This window comes from Pholis gunnellus, assembly GCF_910591455.1.
Source record: "Pholis gunnellus genome assembly, chromosome: 1".
Classification (NCBI taxonomy): Eukaryota; Metazoa; Chordata; class Actinopteri; order Perciformes; family Pholidae; genus Pholis; species Pholis gunnellus.
The window spans coordinates 20,773,088-20,795,209 of NC_136528.1; the positions used below are offsets into that span (position 1 = coordinate 20,773,088).

General features: G+C 37.9%; 2 protein-coding genes across 3 annotated transcripts; one reads left to right on the forward strand and one right to left on the reverse strand.

Moving 5' to 3' along the window:
* The first annotated feature begins 762 nt into the window (after positions 1–762).
* On the forward strand, positions 763–4,747 carry cyb5b (cytochrome b5 type B). 2 transcript variants are annotated; one of them, XM_079158803.1, is made up of 5 exons: positions 763–1,219; positions 1,770–1,898; positions 2,910–2,936; positions 3,044–3,075; positions 3,302–4,747. In XM_079158803.1, exons 1-5 carry the CDS (start codon positions 1,025–1,027, stop codon positions 3,393–3,395), a joined length of 477 nt encoding a protein of 158 aa, XP_079014929.1. In that variant the 5' UTR covers positions 763–1,024; the 3' UTR covers positions 3,396–4,747. The 2 variants fall into 2 exon arrangements, with proteins under 2 accessions (XP_079014929.1, XP_079014930.1); XM_079158804.1 differs by having other exon boundaries at positions 3,305–4,747.
* Positions 4,748–9,444: 4,697 nt separating this feature from the next.
* Positions 9,445–11,640, reverse strand: LOC306700705 (adenosine receptor A2b; the record flags this gene model as incomplete). Its single annotated transcript, XM_079165796.1, has 2 exons — positions 9,445–9,740; positions 10,839–11,640. The coding sequence occupies 2 exons, from the start codon at positions 11,638–11,640 to the stop codon at positions 9,445–9,447; spliced, it is 1,098 nt and encodes a 365-aa protein (XP_079021922.1).
* Positions 11,641–22,122: the final 10,482 nt, after the last annotated feature.

The window sequence follows — 22,122 nt, forward strand, 5'->3', positions numbered from 1 at the left end:
CAGACTTTACATGTGACGTATATGATGAACAATTGGCAAAGTATATTCCTGTTCATCAGTAGTGTATGCTTCTCAGGCTTTCAATGAGCACAGTAAGATGCACATCAATACATAAAGTTCCCATCATTAATGTGTAATTACCAAAGTTTATTATTTTTTTTGCCCAGGGCTGTAGGCCTACAACCAAGGAAATGTTCTGTATTACCGATTATTCACATTTGAGTTCAGAAATACTATGATTAGTTGAACGCTGAAGAAACTAATTTTAGTTAATTGTAATTCATTTTCTGAATGAATGCAACATTAAGACATGCAGCATTAGACATGCTCCATTAATGTTGCATTAGAAAATGAAAAAACATCACATCTTTATGTCATTTAATTTAAATGATATAAAGATATGCTGTTTTTTCTGCCTTTTTAAATTGTGTTATACTATTTTCCATATTCGTTTGTTGGTCTAGAGTTGAAAGAGGAATATTATTTCAATTATAATACATCTTATATTAATCATTATATCCCACATTGTGCCAAAACAAAGATTATCCAACAAAAAATGTATTAAAAAGACACGTTATGTCAGACAAAGATTCATATGCGCAACGACAGCGCACAGTTGACAACCTTTGCAAATGTCCAAGTCTCATGATCGTCACGTGGTACATTTTGATTGGCCACCACTCCGAAATTCACAACTTCATTGGTCATTTCACGTGTTGGCGACTCATAGTAAAGCGACATGCATGTCATTGGTCGGTTTCACATGTCTGCTGATGTGCCGGGTTACGGACTTTTTCTATTCCGCAATTCACCATTAGTGTGGTAATACTCATGTTTAAGTCATCTCGCCTCTACGGGGTCAATAGCAGCTTTATTTGAGCAGAATTAACCTCATTCGAACGGGGTGCAAACTGACTTTAGACGTAAAGTTAGCTAGCTAGCGTTACGCGCACACCCGGAACACAGAAGCTAACGTTGGCTTTGTTGGTATAGAGTGACATAAGGGTTATTAACACTATTTAGAATGGGTGAGGAAATTAGCGACGACCCCACTCACACGTGTAGTGGATCCGCTAATAACACCAATACAGAAGAAAACGGCGAAACAGAAGGTGTAAAATATTACACGTTAGATGAAATAAGAGTGCATAGCATGAGCAGTGACTCTTGGCTCATCGTCCACGACAAAGTCTATGACATCACAAGTTTCCTTGAAGAGGTAAGAAATAAGAAACACTTTCTCCAAACTGGTATCAACTATTTCGGTCATATTTGAAGTTTGTGCTTTGGCTAAGTCTTTGGTTAACCTAACGTTAGCTAGCTATTTCGGCTAAAATTACTTCCTGGAATTCTGGAACGTTACATAAACGAGTAGCTTAACATTATATGATAAAAAAGTAATATTAACAATTTAATACTGAAGCTGCTTGCAGTGGAGCTCATTTTTAATTATTAAAGATGGGATGTTAACTTAAAGTAATTCATAGTTTTTAGAAGGTGAACGTATGCACAGTATTTCACAATCTGTAAGGTAACTGGCAGCTTTAGCTGTCTATTGTAGTCATACATCATGTACAGACTTGAACGTACTTCGTTACTTTCCATTACTGATTAAACATCTTGGTGCATTTCATAAATTTGCCTGTGATTTCAAGTGGTTTTTTTTCATTTCTTTAGGCTAATGAAGCATTCAAAAACCCCAGTATGATATTCTGAGTGTGTTGAATAGAAGTAAATTGACAAGTTCAACACTTGTATCTGTATTTCAGCATCCGGGAGGCGAGGAGGTTTTGCTGGAGCAGGCGGGTGCTGACGCCACAGAGAGCTTTGAGGACGTGGGTCATTCCACAGATGCCAGGGAGATGCTCCAGCAGTACTATCTTGGGGAGGTCCACATGGTAAGACCAGGTCTCTGTTAGCTCTGAAGGACCCGATTCCCTACCTGTAGTATCTCTTCATGGTGTCCATGTCCCTCGGTCAAATACTGACCTTAATCAAGCAGAGTAATTAATCAGCGTCACCAAATCGCTTCAAGGAAAAGAAGAAGCTATTTTTTTCACAAAAGTTGCTCGGAGTCACAAGTTGGTGCCGTGAAAAGAATTTGGGGATCACATGCTTATTAGCAAATTGAGGGCGATCACATTCAATCAAATGCAAATGTTGGGAACTGTGCAGCATAGCTCAATCATCATTAAAAAGGCAGTTTTGCTTGCTGAACACAACCTGTTTTAATGTACATATGGGCACAAAGCAAATGGGTCAAGACAGACTTAAACATGTGTGATCCTTTTAACTGACGGTGAATCCAAACAGAACCAAGGAAAGAAAGTAAGATGAGACAAACACAGAGTGTTGAACATATAGTTTCAAATTTCTAACTTTATTGCAGTTAAATTGTTTGATCAAGGCTTTGTAGAAAGTATACCATGTCGGATTATTTCAGTAATTTTATAAATATTGTATAGTAGTTAGAAGGTAATACTGAAGATAACTACTGTGTGATTGTGATACATTTCTTCTCATTTAGTAGATTTTTTTGCATGGCCCCCAATAGTGTTTTAGTTAAGTTTCATGTTGCTATATCACTGGTTTTGCTATGTTTTTTTTCAAAACACACAGCTTTGCAACAATCAGTGGATACAGATTAATAACCGACATTACAAGATAAGACTGCTGAGGGTGGAAACATTATTTGCTGTCTGATTATTGCTCTGGCTCTCCAGGGACTGATTTCTGAGAACTGATATTTTTCCAGCTTACTACTTTTATTTTTAGATTTTGTCAACAGTTGTAAATATTAAACTAGTAATTAACATGAATACTATGGACTGATAAACTGACTTGATTTAAATTCTTGGCTTGGTTACGAGTGTCTTCATCACATTAAGATTTATTGATTTTCTTTGCAGGATGACAGAAAAAAGGAGAACGCAACGGTAAGCAGCAAAGTCACTGAAACAGAATTAACAAAGGCAATACAAAGATCTTGGTTTGTGGCTAAATTATATAGATCTCTAATTTGAGTCCTATTTCTCTGCTACAGGATGAACATTTCTCGAACTCAGGAGAGTCCAGGTGAGTCGTCATGATGAACATCGTGTGTCACTCATTGTTTACTGCTAATTATTCTGCTCATTTGCATGAATCCTTGTAAATATGGAGATCAAACAAACTACAAAGTGTTTTTTTTCTGCAAATAGTTAAATATGATTGATTTTGATCAACACAGATAGTTGCAAATTAAAAAGACGCAATGGGTAATAATGTATAAAAAAATACATCTATTTCTATTTCTTTCCAGCAGCTCCTGGACAACATGGTTGATACCTGCTATTGCAGCAACTGTCGTTGGTGTCATGTATCGCTACTACCTGTCTGAACACAAGTCTTCTTGAGCTGGCATGCTGTTTTCATCTCACTCTTCATCTGGAGGCCTTGAAATGTTTGACCAAAAACCTCCTCACACTGACGTACACAATTAGGAGTGTCTGCATCCTCTGCAACTAGAACAGGAGGTGAGCAGTTTGATAAAGTACTTTTGTCCTTGTCCGTCTTCATAGAGTGCACCAGACAGACGAGGTTGGGCAAGGACTTTATTAAATTGTCTGCCTTCAGTTTCTTTGCATTTCTTTGTCACTGCCTGTTGTCATTAATGCTGTCCTTAACTTAAACTTTAATATGCATTTGTCAATACTTTGATTACCCATTTGCCTGCTCAGAAAAAAAAGGTTATTTTACCTGCCTGTATACATGCACCATCATTTCACTGATTCGTTTGACGTTGAGATGTTGGTATGCAGAATGGTGATAAAATCAGGGTGATAGTTGACCGCTACCATTCTACTTTTTACACTGAATTTCCAATGCATTCTTTTTGTTGTAATAAAGCGAAAAATGTTACTGCTTCCTTAAATCCAGTCACTCTTTACAGCAGTTTTCTGGTTTAAAATTGCTTGATTGCATTTATTACTTGGTTATTAATGCATTCTTTCCTAATGTAATTGCAGTGTCACTTTCTTTTCTTCTTTTATGTTAGTTATATGGTGTCAGTGTTTATTTAAGTTAGAATCTGTTCTGACTTTTCCCATTTTTTCTACAGTTCTGTCATCGAGAATTTGTGTATATATATATATATATATATATATATATATATATATATATATATATAAATCAATGTATGCAATACAGTAATATTGTATTAGAATAGCTGACAATGAATGATGAGTGAATACCCTTGAAAGAACTATATTTGTTTTTAACTGGTGCTTTTTCACAACCACGTTTTATTTGAATGCATCTTAATTGTATGATTTGGGTGAGTGGTACTGCAGCTGTCAGAGGGTTTGAATTGTATTCAATGACGTCTGGTGTGTGTTTCAGGCCACAGAGCATATATATTTAATCTATTTTAGTTACTCAACATCTTTAATTCTCAAGGTTGCTGTTCAGCTGTTGGTAATGTTAAATATGTAATGATAAATACAAATTTTTGCAAAGCATTTCTAAAATCACTCCTTCGATTTTATTTGCTATGGCTATTGAAACAAGCATTTTCAAACTACAAAGACATAACAATTTTAAGTCCATTTACCACCTATCAATTAAACATCCATGACTGAATATAACTTGCTGCTATTTTTACATGCGACTACAAAATAACTTGCAATGTCAAAATGTAGCTGGTTGGCTTTAACAATGAATATATGCTATCTCTTTGCATTTCAATTGTCATTTCCTGTCAGTAAAAAGCTCTTTGAATAAAATGAATCTTTCAAAAGATGTATTAATGGTGTGCTACTTATTTGTTATCACTCTTGACAATATGTCTGTTTAGTTAACTGTTCTTTCAAAAATTCCCTCCCGGCTTGTGTCAATTGTCAAACAAATACAACATACAAAAAAAACCTGTCAAATAATGCCAATCTAATCTAGAAAACAATGACCGGTGTGCTAGCCAGAGAGGACAGACTAACTTCTGATCTTGACATACCTCTAATTGCTGGTAGTCACCTTCTGAACTGTGCAGCAGGCTGTCAAAAGACAAAAGTCTGATCTCTATTATTGTTGAGGCCATTTACAAACAAGTTAAGAAATGACAGGGTGATGCTGGGAACAAGGAATAAGCCCAAACACAAATACAGAGTAGTTAGGGCAACAGCTGCACCTGTTATTTCTAGATTTGTACTATCATGGTGGTAGGCAACAAATCTATAATAGCAAAAAATTAAAGTCGGTCCACTTGTCATCCTTTACAGGCAAGTGAGCGTCAAAGAGCAATGACTGAATAATCCAAATGAAAATGTAACAATTGTAACAATGGCATTAATGTAGCCTAGCTGATAATGTGGTTATGCACTGATTTGAGTCGGTATATGCCTGCTCCCCTCATCTACTTGTTTTGTGGAGAGGAGCAGGAAGCAATGATTGAAATTAAAGACTTCCCATCTGCATCGTCCACAAGAGCCCTCACAGTGCAGAGTGCCCATGAACAGCAAACTGCAGAAAGCACAAATCAACACCCATCGATGCATTCTAATGTAATCAGACAAGACGTATCAAGAGGTGGCTGTCCTTTCGTTACAAAAATTGTTTAAAAAGAATAAAGCATTTCAGTTAATCTAAAAAAAAAAAAAAAAGACTAATATTACATTTACTACCTGTCTTGAATGTGCTCCTCAATGTTAGCAAAACATGGACAAATCTTAAATAACAACAATATACTCATGCAATAGAATACAATTAGCATTTCCTCCGAGCACCACCACAACCATTCAGAAATAAATTCTATTTTTATTGATGTATTGGATTTTTTCATGCCTTACTTAATATTAACACAGGGTGGCACTACAACCTCAAGATGTTGATGTATGTCATTTGGCCTTTACCGGAAACAGTGAAAATATATATTAAAATGATATATACACAAATGGAGAATGTGACTTGTGCACACGCTAATAAATTCACTGCAGAATACTGCTATGTTTATCTTCAGGTTTTCATGGGCATGGAACAGTAGTAAACTCAACAAACAATGCTGTCACATATGGTGGCAAATACATTATGCAATGATGAAAAAAAAAACACCTGAAACATTATTACTGTGACAGTGTGATGCTGATAAAGACTATTTGAAATAATATCTAGAGACAATATACTGATAAAACGTATCTGGACTCCTGCCTATGTTTTGTATAGTAAGCCAAAGTAACGAATGTTTTAGAAATTTGTTGGATCTAAATGGTAGAAGTTCTCTCAGTTTGTGTCCTAAAAATCATCAAAGACACTTCACATTTACATCAGCCTTAATGTAGTGACAGCAGTTATGACTGAAGTATGAGCTCTTATGAGACAGCATATTGTATTTGTGGGAGTATATGAATTCCTCAGATAGACATCATTCCCCATGACTGGATCGCCTGTCATTTCTATCAGCAGTCATCCTCAAGGAGAGCTGAGGCTGCTAATGGACAACACTCCAGTGTCCCGGGAGACCTGCTCGGCAAAAATCGCCAATGGCTGGAAAAACACTTATGGATGCTGCAGGAACAAACATTATGCCTGACCAGTGGATTGACTTAGTCCAAAAAGTCACAGATACGTGGATTACTTACAGTCTCATTTGTTTTACTTGAAATGTTGTTAAAATTGAATTCCTTCGTTGTTTTCATGCATGCAGAAATACCATGGTAGCAGAGATACAGCGGCACACAGAAACTACCAATGTCAGCGTCAAATGCTCTGTCTGCAGAGGAAATCCTGAGAGGGTTTTGCAGCGTTGACAACTGCCTAAAAGGTTCACTAAAACGCTAACCTTTCACAATGAAAACATCCCCACCTTTTTCTAAAGGATTTAGACCCGTGAAAGGAATACATCAACATTTTTGCCGAGTCACGTTGCTGAGCCTGGGGCTCTGCTTCACACCACATCAATGAGTTAATGAAAAATATATCCTAAATATCAGTACAAATAATGTCAAATCTAAAGCTTTGAAATGTATACACCTCAACAAATTAAACTTGGCCCATGTATTTACACCTGCCTTATATGAATATTTCATTACTAATTAGCAACGCATATAGTGACACGTATTAAGGAAGTGTCTGTCATGATTTGTTTCTTTCTAACTTCATTCTTTGCAAAACTAGTTTGTGAAATATATATATATATATTGACCTGTTGTGTGCCTCATGTTATGTCATGTTATTCATGAGGCACACTTTAAATTCAAATTCATACCAATCCATTATTCAGATGTCAAAGCATTATATTCTCTTCTTCTGATTAATGTCAATGTTGTTATTTAGCTCTGTACCCCTGGCTCAACCTTTCATCTAACATGGCATTGGTAGGTGGTCATTTGCATAATCCAATTCAAGTGAGTCATCATAAAACACTTGATCAGATGTAAAACTGAAGAAATTGAACACTGACAGCAATTACCAAAATCTAACACCACGTCAAATATATGTGCATAGCATATAGTAAACCCAGATTGTTTCGCAATGTAAATTAACATTCCGCTGTTCCAATAGTTTATTGGTCATCTAATCTCTATAGTGTATGATGTTGTAAATGTGCTCTTTTCAGATATATGCAACTGAATGTTAACAACAGTAGACTAGGCACTACATTCAAATCAAATTATTCTGTCTACTCCAAAAACACACATGCTACGGCGTACTACTACACACCATATGGTCTACTATAAAACAGCCTGGGCATGTGAAACAAACCAAACTTCCATTTCTATATTAGAATTGCATTACTGTATTAAATTGCTCAAGCATAAACTGCTAGGAGTTTTGCTTTCCAATTCATTCTTCAGAAAAACAAATCAACAACAGCATCTACAAGTGTTGCAGACCTACAACACACCTGCCTCCAGATATACCCAGAGCGCACTAAAGCTGAGATGTTCACTGGAAGCAAACCACGCTTTGTCTGACAAACGCTCATGCAATAACATGCTGTCATACTGTAGAACAACAACTCAGGTACTACGAGTAAGTTTACACTGCTCTTCACGGTTCCTTTGACAGGTCTGTTTTGTTATTTAGTAATGTGGAGAGCAGCAGAACAAAAGGCAGAGCATTCTGATACAGCCGATAGTGAACACTTTTCACTTTAACGTCATTTATTATTTACAAATGATGTATTTGTAAATACTGAACTCAGACTAAGTGAAGACACACTTCAAAGGCATAATGCTTTATTTCATAGATCATCCATAAACCAATACATTATTAATTGTTATTTGTTCATTCTTTATCAAATTAGGAATTTAGAAAAAACAAAATGTATACATACAAAGGTCATTATTAAGTTGGGTATCTTTTTGTGACAGACCTGATGCAAACAGAATGATGGGGACAACCAAAGGCTAAAAGAAGTTGCATAAAATGTTCGGTTTCTTTGAATGGTTTTGGAAAGACTCTTACTCCTGATTTACTTTAAATCTAAATCAAACATCACCATGACAGTTAACTCTATTCAGTGAAAAACATGTCATTGCCAAGTTGAGTCCATACTGCGTTAGAAGATACTGAGAGGATGATCTTGGACTTAATATCTTAAAATAAACAACCGCAGCCTCAGAAGTTACCCAAGTTATCTCTTTCCGGCACAGATGTGGTGACCTTTCTACAGTGTAGCTGCATAATTAGTTTTCTCCTTGCATACACTGAAATGCCGTGACTTAAAGGTTAACTTCTCCCAGCTGTTATATGCCAAGGTCTTCGACACACTGTTTAAATTGAAGGAGAGTTTGATGGCTTTAATCTTTCTAAGCTTTTGTAATTGGATAGTGATGTTAGTTCACAAATTTGTCATATGAATAGGAGTCTAAATTTCAGTTTCTTGTGATGATCCAATTGACTAACCTCAAATGTCTGAGGTAAAATATGTTGACCTAAGCAACAAGTCTAAATACGCAACAGCTGACACTAATAAAAGATCCGTTATATAGCTGTATGCAAAATAATGGTAGGCAATTCTGGGGCACAGACAAGGCTGACAACTAAAACAACTAAAAGGTGGTTTAAGATTCCGTCTCTGACAGTGAATCAAATCGTGGCATGTCAAATCTGTGTGCATGGGTAAAACAAAACAAAAATCCAAATAAGTTATAAATTGAGCCCATGTTCCACTCAACTGAACATTGTTTAAAAAAAAAATAAGAAAAATATACAATGATCAATAACTCAAATCACAATGATGTAGACTGTGCAGTGGTTATTTCAAGTACTTGTCATGATAGCCTGTTTTAGTGCCAATCTGTCTGCATTGAAACCCATGTGACCCACATCTTACCCATGATACCTTACTTCGAGATATGTCAATAATTTGACGTGAGTTGACCTGCTCAGCCGGACAATACAAGACAGCACAGAGGTCACCGACGATGTCTCTTACCATGCCAGTGGTGCTCTTCTGGTGCAGACATCCTAAGCCAAACTCAACAGGGTGCAGGTGGAGGATACACTGGAAGAACGCTCATGGACACTGTTGTTATTATCCAGAATTCCTGACACAAAATGTGTCTTTGAAGTGCTGCGGCATCCGAGGGTGTCGGCCAGTTTGGGGCAGAAGGCCAGAGCCAGCCTTTGGAGGACGAGGTGGAATTTCCGGCGGAAGCTTCGGTTTACCCAGAAGTAGAAGATGCAGTTGAGGAAGCCATTGGAGGTCGGCAGCCATACCACCACAAACTCAATCCACTCTGGTGCGCTGCTACCCGAGACTGCTGTGGGGCAGAAAACATGGCGATTGAAGTGGAGCAAGTATTCACAGCAACCGTTGACACAAGACGGCAGCTTCTGACTGAGAACAGTTGTTAACCTTTTGTATGAAAGGGTCACAAATGAAACAAACAGTCTAGCTTTCGCTGGTTTATGATGTCTAGAAAATGGATTCATCTATTTTTAAGAGATGCAAGTCTTTCCACTGACAGTAATGATACGAAGCCATCAACATTTATAGTCTAGATATAAAAGTACAAAATCAACTGGTAGATTTGGTGGAGTAGAGGCAACCGCTTTACATTGAGGCTCACTAACGTTTGGACAGCAGAGCAATTTTAAGTTTAAGTTAAGTCTGTCAGCTTCATTTTGCAGGGATTTTCATCCATATCAGATGAATTACAGCCCTCTTTGGAGAAGGTCTTCACTTCAAAAATGTTCACTGACTCCATTTCCAGTCTTGATTACTACAAGACAGCACGGGGTTGGGGAAAGTGAGAAAAAGTTAAAAAAAAAAAAAAAAAGGTCTGAGTCATAAAACTGGCCACGGGTCAGTATATTCATGCCCATAATTACATAAATAACTTTGACAGCTATTTCTATCAGCACAGTCACAGCTGAAATTGTTGGAGAAATGAGTAGAGGGGAAATAGCCATTAATAACTATGTTTAATTGTTAATTCATCTTTCAGTAGATCTTCAAATACTTACTTCTCTGTTTTCTTGCTATACCTTTGAAACTCTAATGTTGACTTAAGCATAAATACTGCAATATCAACAAAGACATTGAATCCTGTATGTGCCTAAGTAACCGTTATTTTACACTTCTTCAGTCATTGTACAATCAGTTGGGCTGACCTCAGGAGCTTAAGTTCTAAAACGTTAAACTGCCCTGTATTATTAAAGAATCTGGCTTCACAAAGAAATCGTTGCAAGACCAGTTTCATGTATATATATATCGAGTTGTCTTCAACATATGACTTCCTCGGATGATTCTGGACAACTTTGTGTTCATTTTGGCTAAATTCACTTATTTAATGAAATATAAATCCCCCCCAATGCACCTCCTGATTTATTTTTATTTCCGCTTATTTATTGCTTACCATTGTAGATCATAGCTGCCATGCAGGGTGTCCAACAGGTGTAGTAGGCTGCCATCATAGGCACAAGCACTCTGGATGCCACATTGTGTCTCCTGCGACGCGCACAATCGTATTTGCGCAGTTTCAGCCTCTGCCTCTTTGCCGCGCACCACACTCTCAGATTTGCGTATGTCATGACGATGGAGCAGGGAAAATATATAAAGCATGTCAAGCTTAGGGAGTATCCAACATTTGTGGAGTAGGACGGATTGCAGACCAGGGATGCAGTTGAAAAATGAACCTCGATAATGCCATCTGGAAATGATATTGGCGACAGTAGAAAGGGAGGGAAGCACCAGGCGAAGGCAATCAGGAGCAGTGTCCTTTTTCTTGTCATCAGAGATGAATATTGCAGCGGGTAAAACACTGCGACGTACCTCTCCAGGCTTATCGTGGCCAGTGTATACATGCAGGTGGAGTAAACGGTGGCATTGCAAAAGGCCACGACGTGACAAAGCGCATCTGGCCCTTCGGTGTAGTCCTTTAGCAGACTCACCCAGAGATTCAAGGGCATGACCAGCAGTCCAAACGCAGAGTCTGCAGCAGTGAGAGAGAGGAGAAAGTACCGAGAGTTTCTTGACCAACCAGCCACGGAGGAAGTAATAACCAGGAGAACTGCAATATTTCCCAAAGTGATCATCACGCCCAAAACGATAATAATGCTTACTTTGACGGACCGGTGAGTCAGCTCCTGCAGTCTCTGAGGGTCAACACCTGACAGGGTGGAGTCGGCAGAAGTTGAGAAGTTAAGCATTGAATACATCTTTTTTTTCTCACAGTGGCATGGTCGCGACCAAACCATAAAGCACGTGAGGCAAACAAATCCGTTGGAAGACGCAAAAGTCAAAGCAAAGGTTTGGGGTTACGCTCGAAAGCAGCACTGCAGCTGCTTGTAGCCGGTTTACCGCGACAATCAGAGGCACACCTGGTGCAATTAGGGCTGGGTGGTGACAGTCTCCTCCAAACATTCACTGCAACAGCATCAACATTTCTTTAACTGCTATCAGAATAATTGCTTTGTAATTTTAACTAATTTTAGAAATTGTATAATTTATTTATATAATAGGTCTTTTAGTGGCAGTTAATTGTGTGTTGTTTCTACAATAAGATACTGTAAGGTACTCTTGCTGTCGTACATTATATTGACTCAGCACAATATAATAAAAATACTTTTAAAAAGGCAATTGAGGGATATTATATTTTATGAAAAGTGACATGCTATGAGGAAGACTGTGAGTTGAAATGCATAGTTAATTTATTGAAAGCTGCAAACTGTTTTCAAAGCAGTGTGCATTTGTATTTTCACAAAGCTAAGTAAGTCTAACCTCTCTCTTTTTTTATCTAATGTTTTGTCCTTAGATCCAAAGAACACCTTTTTTTTTTTATACCTGCATTTGTGAAGTGGCACTTATCAGCCATTGTATTGGTATGTATTGATATATGCTTATATGTGCATGTGTATGTGAACATAGTAAGTTTGATATGCAACCAATACAAGATTTGTCTGTAGAAACTTTATGGCAAATAGGTTCAAACAAGTATAAAACAAGTGGGGCTTCTCTCAAAGAGGGGCAGGAAGGAATATTGTGATGGATGGGTGTAAAGGATACGTTTGTATTATTTCAGGTACATCTTAATACAAATTCACTAACCATAAGTCCATTAGTACGTTGAGAGTTATTGGTCACTGTAATCCTTCTTGTTCTTCTTTCTAGTGCGACTTCTCTCTGGAAGAAACAAAGTTCACAGTTTTGTTTAAAAGCTCAAGTTAATCTTATGAGAGTTAGCCAAATCAAGCAACCAGTAACTTCCACAATCTACTCATAGCGTGTGACTAATGTATGGAAATAGAAACAAAATGAATAGAACAAATCTGAACCTATCCTTTATGTAAATGATGGGTATCAGGATTTTCTAATGTAATCTATGCAGTGAATTTTTTTCCCCCATTAGCATAATATACATGGGTGTTGGGCTATCCTTAATATAGAAGCTGACCTGAAAGCTCTCTCTCTCTCTCTGTGTCTTTATTAGATACAATTAGCAAGACAGTTTCAGCCCTGCAGGATGTCTGATTAATTGTAATTAATAAAGGTCAGCTGTGAGTGTAGTGTGTGGCCTCTAATGTAAATACTACTTAGAACTATGTATCATATGTCTCGTGAATAATTGATACGACAGAAACATTGTAGTACAACTTACCTTGTAAAACAGAGCTAATTTAATGATTTTACAATCAGCATTGCTGTTTAAATGATTGTTTATTGCAAGTTGTGCAGTGGAACTAAATAAAAATGCAACTGTTGACTGTATCCACAGCCACCCCTTCCATCAAGCTTCAAGTTTGCAGGGCAACTCACCTTGGCAGGTTTCATCACCCACAATAACAATGAGTTAGTCAACAATTTATCACTATTAAGGTGCCACAGAAGATGTATATGTTCTGTCACAGCCGAGGTAGCCTGACATCTTACAACCAATCCTGGTCCAATTTTCCCAATCACACACCATCAGTGTCAGGCTTTCCTTCACCTCCTGTCTGAAGAGTTTTTGTCTGCACTGCTGAGTGGTAGCTGCCAGCTTCTCTCTTTCAAAAAAATAAAAAAAACGACATGATGCAAGGGCAAAGAAAAGGGCAGGGAAGATTGTCACTGACATTTTCCACTCAGGTAACAATCTGTTTCAGAGGTATTATTCTGTGTGACAGTCAGTCCATTAAACAACACACTCTGCAGTCTCAGTCACCTACTCTCCTGCATCCCCAGGAACAGTAATACCACCTATGATGTATTATTACCCCAAAAGACAATCAAACACAGTTACAAGTCTAGTGGCCCCCATTTAAATTAAGAATATATTAAACCTTGATATCCCAGTAAATACATCCTATGACCTTGAAAAATAGCCTTCGTGGAACATTACTTAATGTATACATCACCAGAATGAACACACACAGTTGTACATTATGCATTTGTATCGTAGAATTCAGGTAATGAAATAATATTTTCAACTCCATGAAGATGTCTCTCTGCAGAGTCCCACAGTGTGTTACAGAATGTAACAGCAGAGTAGCAGCTGCTACAGTGTGCCATGGCAGGAACTTCTCCAACAAAAAGTATACAGCACACACACTCACACACACACATTGACCGTAAATATACCTGTGTATACAGTATGTGTATCTAAGACACACAGTTTTACTGTTCTGCTACCACGGTTGGATGCCCCAGAGGAGAGCTGACAGGACAGGTATCTTCGTTTAATAAATGTGTTTCTCGCTGTCCTAATGAGCAGATTTTTTTCTAGGTGATGTCTAACACGAGGCCTGGGGGAAGACTCAGGCTCTCAGGTTAATATTCTCAGTCCCCCTCCCCCATTTGTACTCCTTCATGTTCTTTGAACAGTCCATTGCCTGTTCCTTGCCTCTTACCTTATCTCATTTTGAAAGGATGTGGAAGCACCAGGCAGTCACAGATATAGCACAAGATGCTACATATATTACCAAAGAGTGAATGGTAACCTACTTTTTTTGCAAGAAGCTAATACCCGATTAATTTATTTAGTATTTATCTAATTAGTTGTACAGTATTCACTGCTTGTCCTCATGATGCTACATAATTGATTCACAACCATTAAGGTGGTTTGTCAGCCAATTTAAATCCAGAGTTTGTTTTTAAAAGAGTAGCCTAATCCACATTTTGGGGAAAAAAGAAGGAAGTGCACTCTGAGCCATTTCCTTATCCTCTCAGTTCATTCATAAATACAGCTGCCTTTTGAGTATTTTTGTGTGGCTCAAATCATGAGATGTTTTCATGTGACAGAGAGGGAGTGTGGGTGTGTTTTGGGTCTACATGTGTGGGTGTGCACACAAAGCAGTACTTGCCCAAAGGTGTATGTGTAAATGTAGTTGGTCCCATGCGGACATGAGTGAGATAGAGAGAGGATGAATTTGTACATGCTTGCAATTGAATATCCTGTGAGTGGGTTGACTCCTCCATTGGACAGCTACTGTGCAGTACTTCCTGATGTGGAGGAAGGCAGCCATTGATTGTATCTGTCTATGCACATGTGTGCTTGTGTGAGTGTTTGTGTGGGCAGCAACACTATCTAATTCTACCAGTGAGGGTTGTTGCATGATGTTTAGAGAGATAGTATAGCACGGGGGTTTGATGGGCGATTGTGTGAAAACTTGATGTTTGTCTTGACAGTCTGTCTAACTGATAACTGGGGGCTATCAGTGCAGACAAAACCAACCTGGCAGGTTGGAAGTTATTAAAGTGGTGTCTACATCCTTTTTGTGCCCGCACACCAATGCGTCCTCCCTGTGGACTCAAATAAGGAAGAGATACACATGCATTGTGCAGAGGCTGAATGGTGAGGGTACTTTACATGGACTGCTTCTGCATAATTCTGCAATACACATCAAATATATACAGAAGAAATATAGATGAATCATATTCAGATTTGACTCATATGCCAATATTCATATGGCTCTGCTGCTGTATAATCCTCCCATTCTTGGACTAGATGCTTGAATCTAAAAGAAGTGACTCCAACACAATCTTTAATGTTTTTAATGGGGGCAACATGTGTGAGGTTCCTTTAGTGTTTAGAAGAATGTAGACCAGAGGTGAGAGAGATGCAACAAGACAACTTGTTGTGATTAAGTTCAGTCAATGCAAACAAGCTTTTGGGTTTGCAGAGAAACGTGCTACATTCCTAAATGCTGTGTGTGGACTGAAAGATATCAATCTGGTGCTCTAAATTCCTAAAAAAAACTCCTGGATAATTTAAGCAGCACACATTGACCCTGTTACACAATGTTTGTATGTCATAGTGCCTCTGCTTCTCTCCCTTGTACAGAAATACCTACACCAAGGCTAGAATTTAAGCCTTGCATAACAGCTAGTCACCAGTAATTTAAAAGCACTTTGTATTGAATACCACTGAAAATGTGTTTTTCAGAGAATCACCATTGAAGTGAGATTTTGCAACAGAGGTATTATTCTCTTATTTCTCCAAGAAAAAGCTTTGTCTGACATTGGAAAAGTGACCCACCAGACGGGGCGAATCCTGCTTTGGTGCTGCTGTGCATTTAGCATTATAATAAAAGTGTGAATGTGAGTCAGATGGTCTCTTCATTAAATGTTCCACACATTTAATACTGGATCTGAGTGTGTGGTAATGTGTTTTAATTCTTAAAAGTTTCTAAAAGGGAAAATTGTAAGCCGTTTAACGGATTAAATCAATGGGTCCAGAAAACCTGGGACCATTGATTTGATCTTTAATGTTTTACTAATGGTTGCAACTTGCATACAACCACACAATCCTTTGGTTCCCTTGCTGGTCAGCAGCATGCAGCTTTATTTTGAAGCTCCCCACTAAGCTGAAATGAATCATGAAACAGATTTTAAGATATTTCCAAGTAGATATTTGTACTTTTACTGAAAGTGCATTGTGTGTACTGTTCCTTTTGACAAGCCAAATATCTGTAATGCAAACAGGTTGTTAGTGCACACAGAATAGTAGGTAAAAGAGACATTGCAAAACATTTGAACATGTGACCTGCTGCTCATTGAATTTGTTGTCTTTGATTGGATATAACATTTAAAGGTGTTCTCATTCAAATTTAAAATAAGATATAGCTGCAGCTGTAGGGACAGCCTACAACATTGGCAAACATGACCTTCCTCAAAACATCTTGTTTTTTAACAATTTTGTGTGAAAAGTCAATAAAATATGTTCCCTTTTAATAATAGAACGGTGATAGATCAGTGAAGAATATGCCCATATGTTTTTAGTATTCATTGTTTAGTCACTGAAATTAAAACGTGTACACTTGGCCCCAGAAGGACATAACTTGAGAGTCCAGTTCTGTACCTTCTCTAAAACCCGACCTTGCCTGGTTCATTCCTCTCCAGAGGAAATTGTGATAAATATAACATACTGTTGTGTAACTGCAATATTAAGACCTTGTGTCAATTCACAGCTAAAGTGAAAGTCTCGTGTGTGATTGCCCTCTCTGCAAAGCTGATGCATTTTTCTTTTACAAGTTGGTTTCTGTTGATTGTGCAGAGAAATGTTATTATTTGACGTCATCCATGTGTGCGTCAAAGGTCTGATGCTGAGTAACATGCAGTGAATGACAATGAGCTGCTGAGTGGCTGAAAGGACTGCAGCTTACAGTTATGGCAACAGTTTTCTCCCATTCAGCTTTACACACCTTAAAAAAATGCAGTTTATTAACAGTCTAATAATATCACAATAAAAAGCAGCAGTGCAGCAGTGTTGAATTTGGTATATCATTTTGATTACTTCTGAGTCCCAGCCTATCTGGAAAAATAAAACACTTCAGCAGTTATTCAAGTGCATCAACATGTTGATGTTTAGCAGGTGTAATGTTTATTATGTTCACAACCTTAGTTTTACGTGTTAGCATGCTATCAATTGCAAATTAGAAACAAATGCAGCTGAAGCTGATGGGAATGTCATTTGTTTTGTAGGTATTAGCAGCCCGTTATCATGGAAGTTTGGGAAATGGTCACGAAATGTAATTTATTGTTCGCATGTTCAGAAGCACAAATTGTCAGTTTTGTTTGTGTCTCTAGTCATGAAAACAATGCCAATTTACAAGTAAATTAGAATCCTTTTTCGCGATGGACACATTAAATGCATCCCCGCGACTATGCAACGGTCAGAGCTGGTGACGTAGAATTAAATATCGTCAAAGACCACTTATGGTGGGCGGGAGGTGAGGTGGATGGTCCAACAAACATAAGGTCAGAAGATCATTAAAGTCCTTAGATTCATCTGGAGGAGAACATAAATATCGGTGCAAAACAATCTAAAAGTCATTGAGACGTTTCAGTCTGGACCAAAGTAGTGGAACAACACTGAAATTTACTTCCGCAGAGCCATGCCGCGTATATTCTGCATATTGTGGCTAAATTAACAATTTTCTTTTATTGGTAAATAGTATGCAATAAGCCCATTATATATTATACTGTATATAGACACACACACACACACACACACACACACACACACACACACACACACACACACACACACACACACACACACACACACACACACACACACACACACACACACAGGATGTTGGAGGGGCAAGTGCAGAATGGTTTATTTCACGTTTTGAAGACCTCAATAAAAGATCAAAAGCAAAATCAATGTAATGCACACACCGCCAACTTTTTATCTCAAGCCTCAGGACAGCTGTCAAGCTTAATAATGAGCCTTGTTTAGATCCATCTGTTGGGTACAATTAGTTTATTTACCATGCTAACAGAAAATCTGATTAAAGCTGCCACAGATGAAATCTTGCTGGAGAAAACAAAAACACGTCTAAACGACTACTGACTGAACAGAAGAATGCTCCTCTGCCGCCTGTGTCTTTAGCACCAGACTGTGATAAGAGTCATAATCATGATTCATCTGCAGGCTCGAAAGGAGAAATGTTATTTTCTTTATTAGGTGATGGTATGGTACCAGTCGTTGTCAAGACTCAATAATGGTGTCAGACAACAGTTGTTTTATTGCACATAACAGCATCTAAAAGATTTTTCCAGGCGGTGCCATCGGAGTTGATATATTCTCTGTAGTGGCAGAATAATGGCAAAGACGTCATTCATTTCTACACCCAGAGTATTTTGCTAATTTTTACATGCATTAAATTAAAGTGTGAAGAGTTGTAAAACATCAAAATTAAATAACATTAGAAAATTAAGGATTTCCTAATCTAATTAAAACTTCTGTATATGTGACTAGAAAAACTATATTACTAGAGGCATAATAGATGCAGTTAATTCTATGAAGTGGCCATAACTTTGAAAATACAAAAGATTTCTAGCTAGCTGATCTACTGAAGTCAGCAAGGTTGTTGTAGGTCAATAGGTAGAGGCCAGAGGATCCAAGCACTGAATAATCGGTGTCTCTAATTTCTGCAGAGGCTCAGAGGCTTCATCATCTGCAACAAGATGCTGCAGATGATCTAGCAGTCTGTGGTTGCCAGCGCTGTCTTTTATGCTATGAACGTGTTAATGGTTAGTAGCCTTGGTGACCTCGTTTCACGCCATATTTGTTCACATCCGGAAATAACTGAGAAAACAGCCACTTAATTGGCTCCTCACTGCTGGGCAAATTGAAAATATTCTGATGGTGAGCGCTATTCATTTTCCTATCCATTTTACAATAGACATCTTACAAACTGCCATTGTTGAATGATAGAGCACTGCACTCATGGCATACGTCTCTCGCTATTCTTCTTCCCCTCCCCCTCAATCTACATCCCCTCCTGTTGTGGGTTCACTGCTCTTTATCTAAGTAGGAGCAGGTGCTTGCAGAAGAATCCCCCAGGATTTCATCTTTATATGAAGCTTGTTTACCATTCATGCCCTGCTTACTATCAGTTTGCTGCCTTAGTGTCTATAGAGAAATAGGGAAAATGGATTTCTGTTATCCAAACATTACAAAACGCCACATATTCACTGAATAAAAGCTGAACTGACAGTGGCCCATTATCATGTGGTTGACAGTTACATATATATATTATGGAGTTGTCAGCCCATTACTGAGAGGTAGCTTGTCAGTATGATGCAGTTGTTGCCATATCTCCCTTGTTGCTTGATAATAAGACTGGGTTTATTGTGTTGTTCTTTTTCATTATTTCTCTCCCCACCATTCTTTCAAAACCAATATCTTTTCCTTTCAGGTTGCACAAAACCAAAAAGGTACAGGATGTCTGTGTCTGACCTGAGGAGGGAACAGGCTGTCCTACGTTTGTTGGGACCCTGGTGAGTCATACAACATGGGAGGTATTCTATGCAGACGAACCACAGGTAAATAAATGATTTCACTGTGTAGAGAGATTGCATACACTCACATAATAAGTTTAGCAAATCTCAGAGGTTGTATAGCTTGTTATACAAAGCATATTGTGTTCCTAATGGAATATTGTACTCAACTGTTACAACATAACTAAATAATCCCAAGAGAACCTCTTTGAATACATGTTTCTTTATTCTGGTGAATTGAAAAAGAATATGACAATGTCAACCCATTTAGAGCTAGAAATGTGCCCTCAGTAGAGTGATGATGTCCTCAAGGTGTGTCTGCAACAACCACTGCTGCAGTGTGTGATTTAATGACTACAAGCCACAATTGGCTAGTCCCCCATTCAGACACCAATGGCCTGTGAGACAAAATTATTTTAAACTCAAAAACAAGAGACGATATGCAAGCAATCGGCCCGGAAGTCCTTGTATAACACATTTCATACAATCTAACCAAATATAAAATTATACTGACCAAGTTGTCTGGTTGCTTAACAGCAGCTGAGTTGCAAATAAGTACAGCAGTGTGTGTACGAGTAGTTCCATCAACTGTTAGCGGTTAGCCAAACACATCATACAAAACTAAAAAAAGTGAGCCGCAGAGCAACATCTGAGAGGTAACAGTGATTGCACTGGTAGTTCTGTTAGCCGCAAACTTCTGCAATTGACTGAATGAGCATGCAGCTGGGCAACCAAAATTGTTTGCAGTTTGCTGCTGCTGATTTTTTACCTGGCTTTACAGCTGTACATTTCCTCAAAATCACAATGAAAATAATATGGTAGCAGTATTAATAAACAAAAGTATTATTTGAACCTGGACGAGAAGAGACAATATCTTTATTCAAATTCAAAGGACAAATAAATTAGATTCTCTTAAAATGTAGAGAATTCTACTAGTTTTTATCAAGGCTGCCATATATACACTTCTTGGTCAGTTAATTCAGTTAACTCAACACACTATATATTTTCCCCATCTATTCTACTGTCAACCATATCTAGCAGCTTTAATAGTATGCACTGGTAATGTACAGGCCTTATATAGGTTGATAATCCACAAATGAGTCCATTATGAATCATTAAGGCAGCAATGCTGTGTCAGCCAAGGTGATAATGAATATGGATGTTGGCAGAACCACTTCAGTCAAATGGAGGCTTCAGTATGGGCACGCTGGCACAGAGCAAGAAATGTGTTTTTTGGCTGCTGTTGCATCCCATGTGTCACAGACTTGACAACTCTCTTTCATCCCCTCGATTTACTGTCATTTCCACTTGTGCTCGCCAAAAGGAATATGAGATTAAACAAAAAAGAAATTGCGTATGTTGGTTTACATTTATGTGTTGATTAGTTTGAGACAAGAGAAAATATCTACTATAGCGTATATAAGTAGAGTTAGATCATGGCGTGAAGCTCACAATAATAAAATTGTTCTTTTCTATTTCTTCACTACAATGATGCAGAATAGAGCAGACTACTGAACAGCTATTGAACAATAACCACATTTCATCCATAATGTTCTGAGAGAAGGAACACAAAGGAAAGACTGGCAGTTCACTGGTGTGGCTTGCTGGTACTGTACACCTAAATGTAAGAGAACAGGTGTAGATAATATCAATAATGTCATTTAGAGTCATATTTAAAGTCAAATATCTGTAATGCAAACAGGTTGTTTTTTAATCAATTTGAGATTTACTTCACAATGGATCTGTCACACAACTGCAATTTGAATCAGGAAAGCGACAGCAATGCTTTATTTTTCATAACCATCCTGCTGCCACTTAAACACATTACAGTACAACCACAATGGTGGTAATGAGCGTAGAACAAGATGTGTTCTGCCAGATTGATGAATAAAGCCAACTTATCATTATTTTAGACACCCACTGGCTCAACTGCAACAGATTTTATCAAACACTTTGCATTTTTGTATCACATCAAATTTCCATATTTATGAACAGAACATACAGAATGGCTTGGCTCAGTGGTTCTAATGTTTTTTTCCCAGTAAAGTCTTGAACTTGAATCTGGATCCGTCATTCCCAAATACTGGGTTGAGACCAACAGGTGAAGTCATTACAGCACAGTATGTTTGTTATCGACATCACACATTTGTGTGTAAATAACACATTTCTAGTTTTTGCTCTAAGATCATATGTCATTTGTAAAGCCTGGTGAGAATATTCATGATTATTTCTCCATATTCTCCAAATGCAAATGAGTACTTCTTAACTATGGTTTCAAAACTGTCAATTCAATTATGGATTTTACTAGTGCAGAATAGAACGAGTTAAAAGCAGAATGCTCCCCTTGAAAAATCACCCTGTGTTCTCTCCAAATCACATTTAATTATTCAATTTAATTCTCCACAAAAATTAGTCTGCAGATCTCGTATACA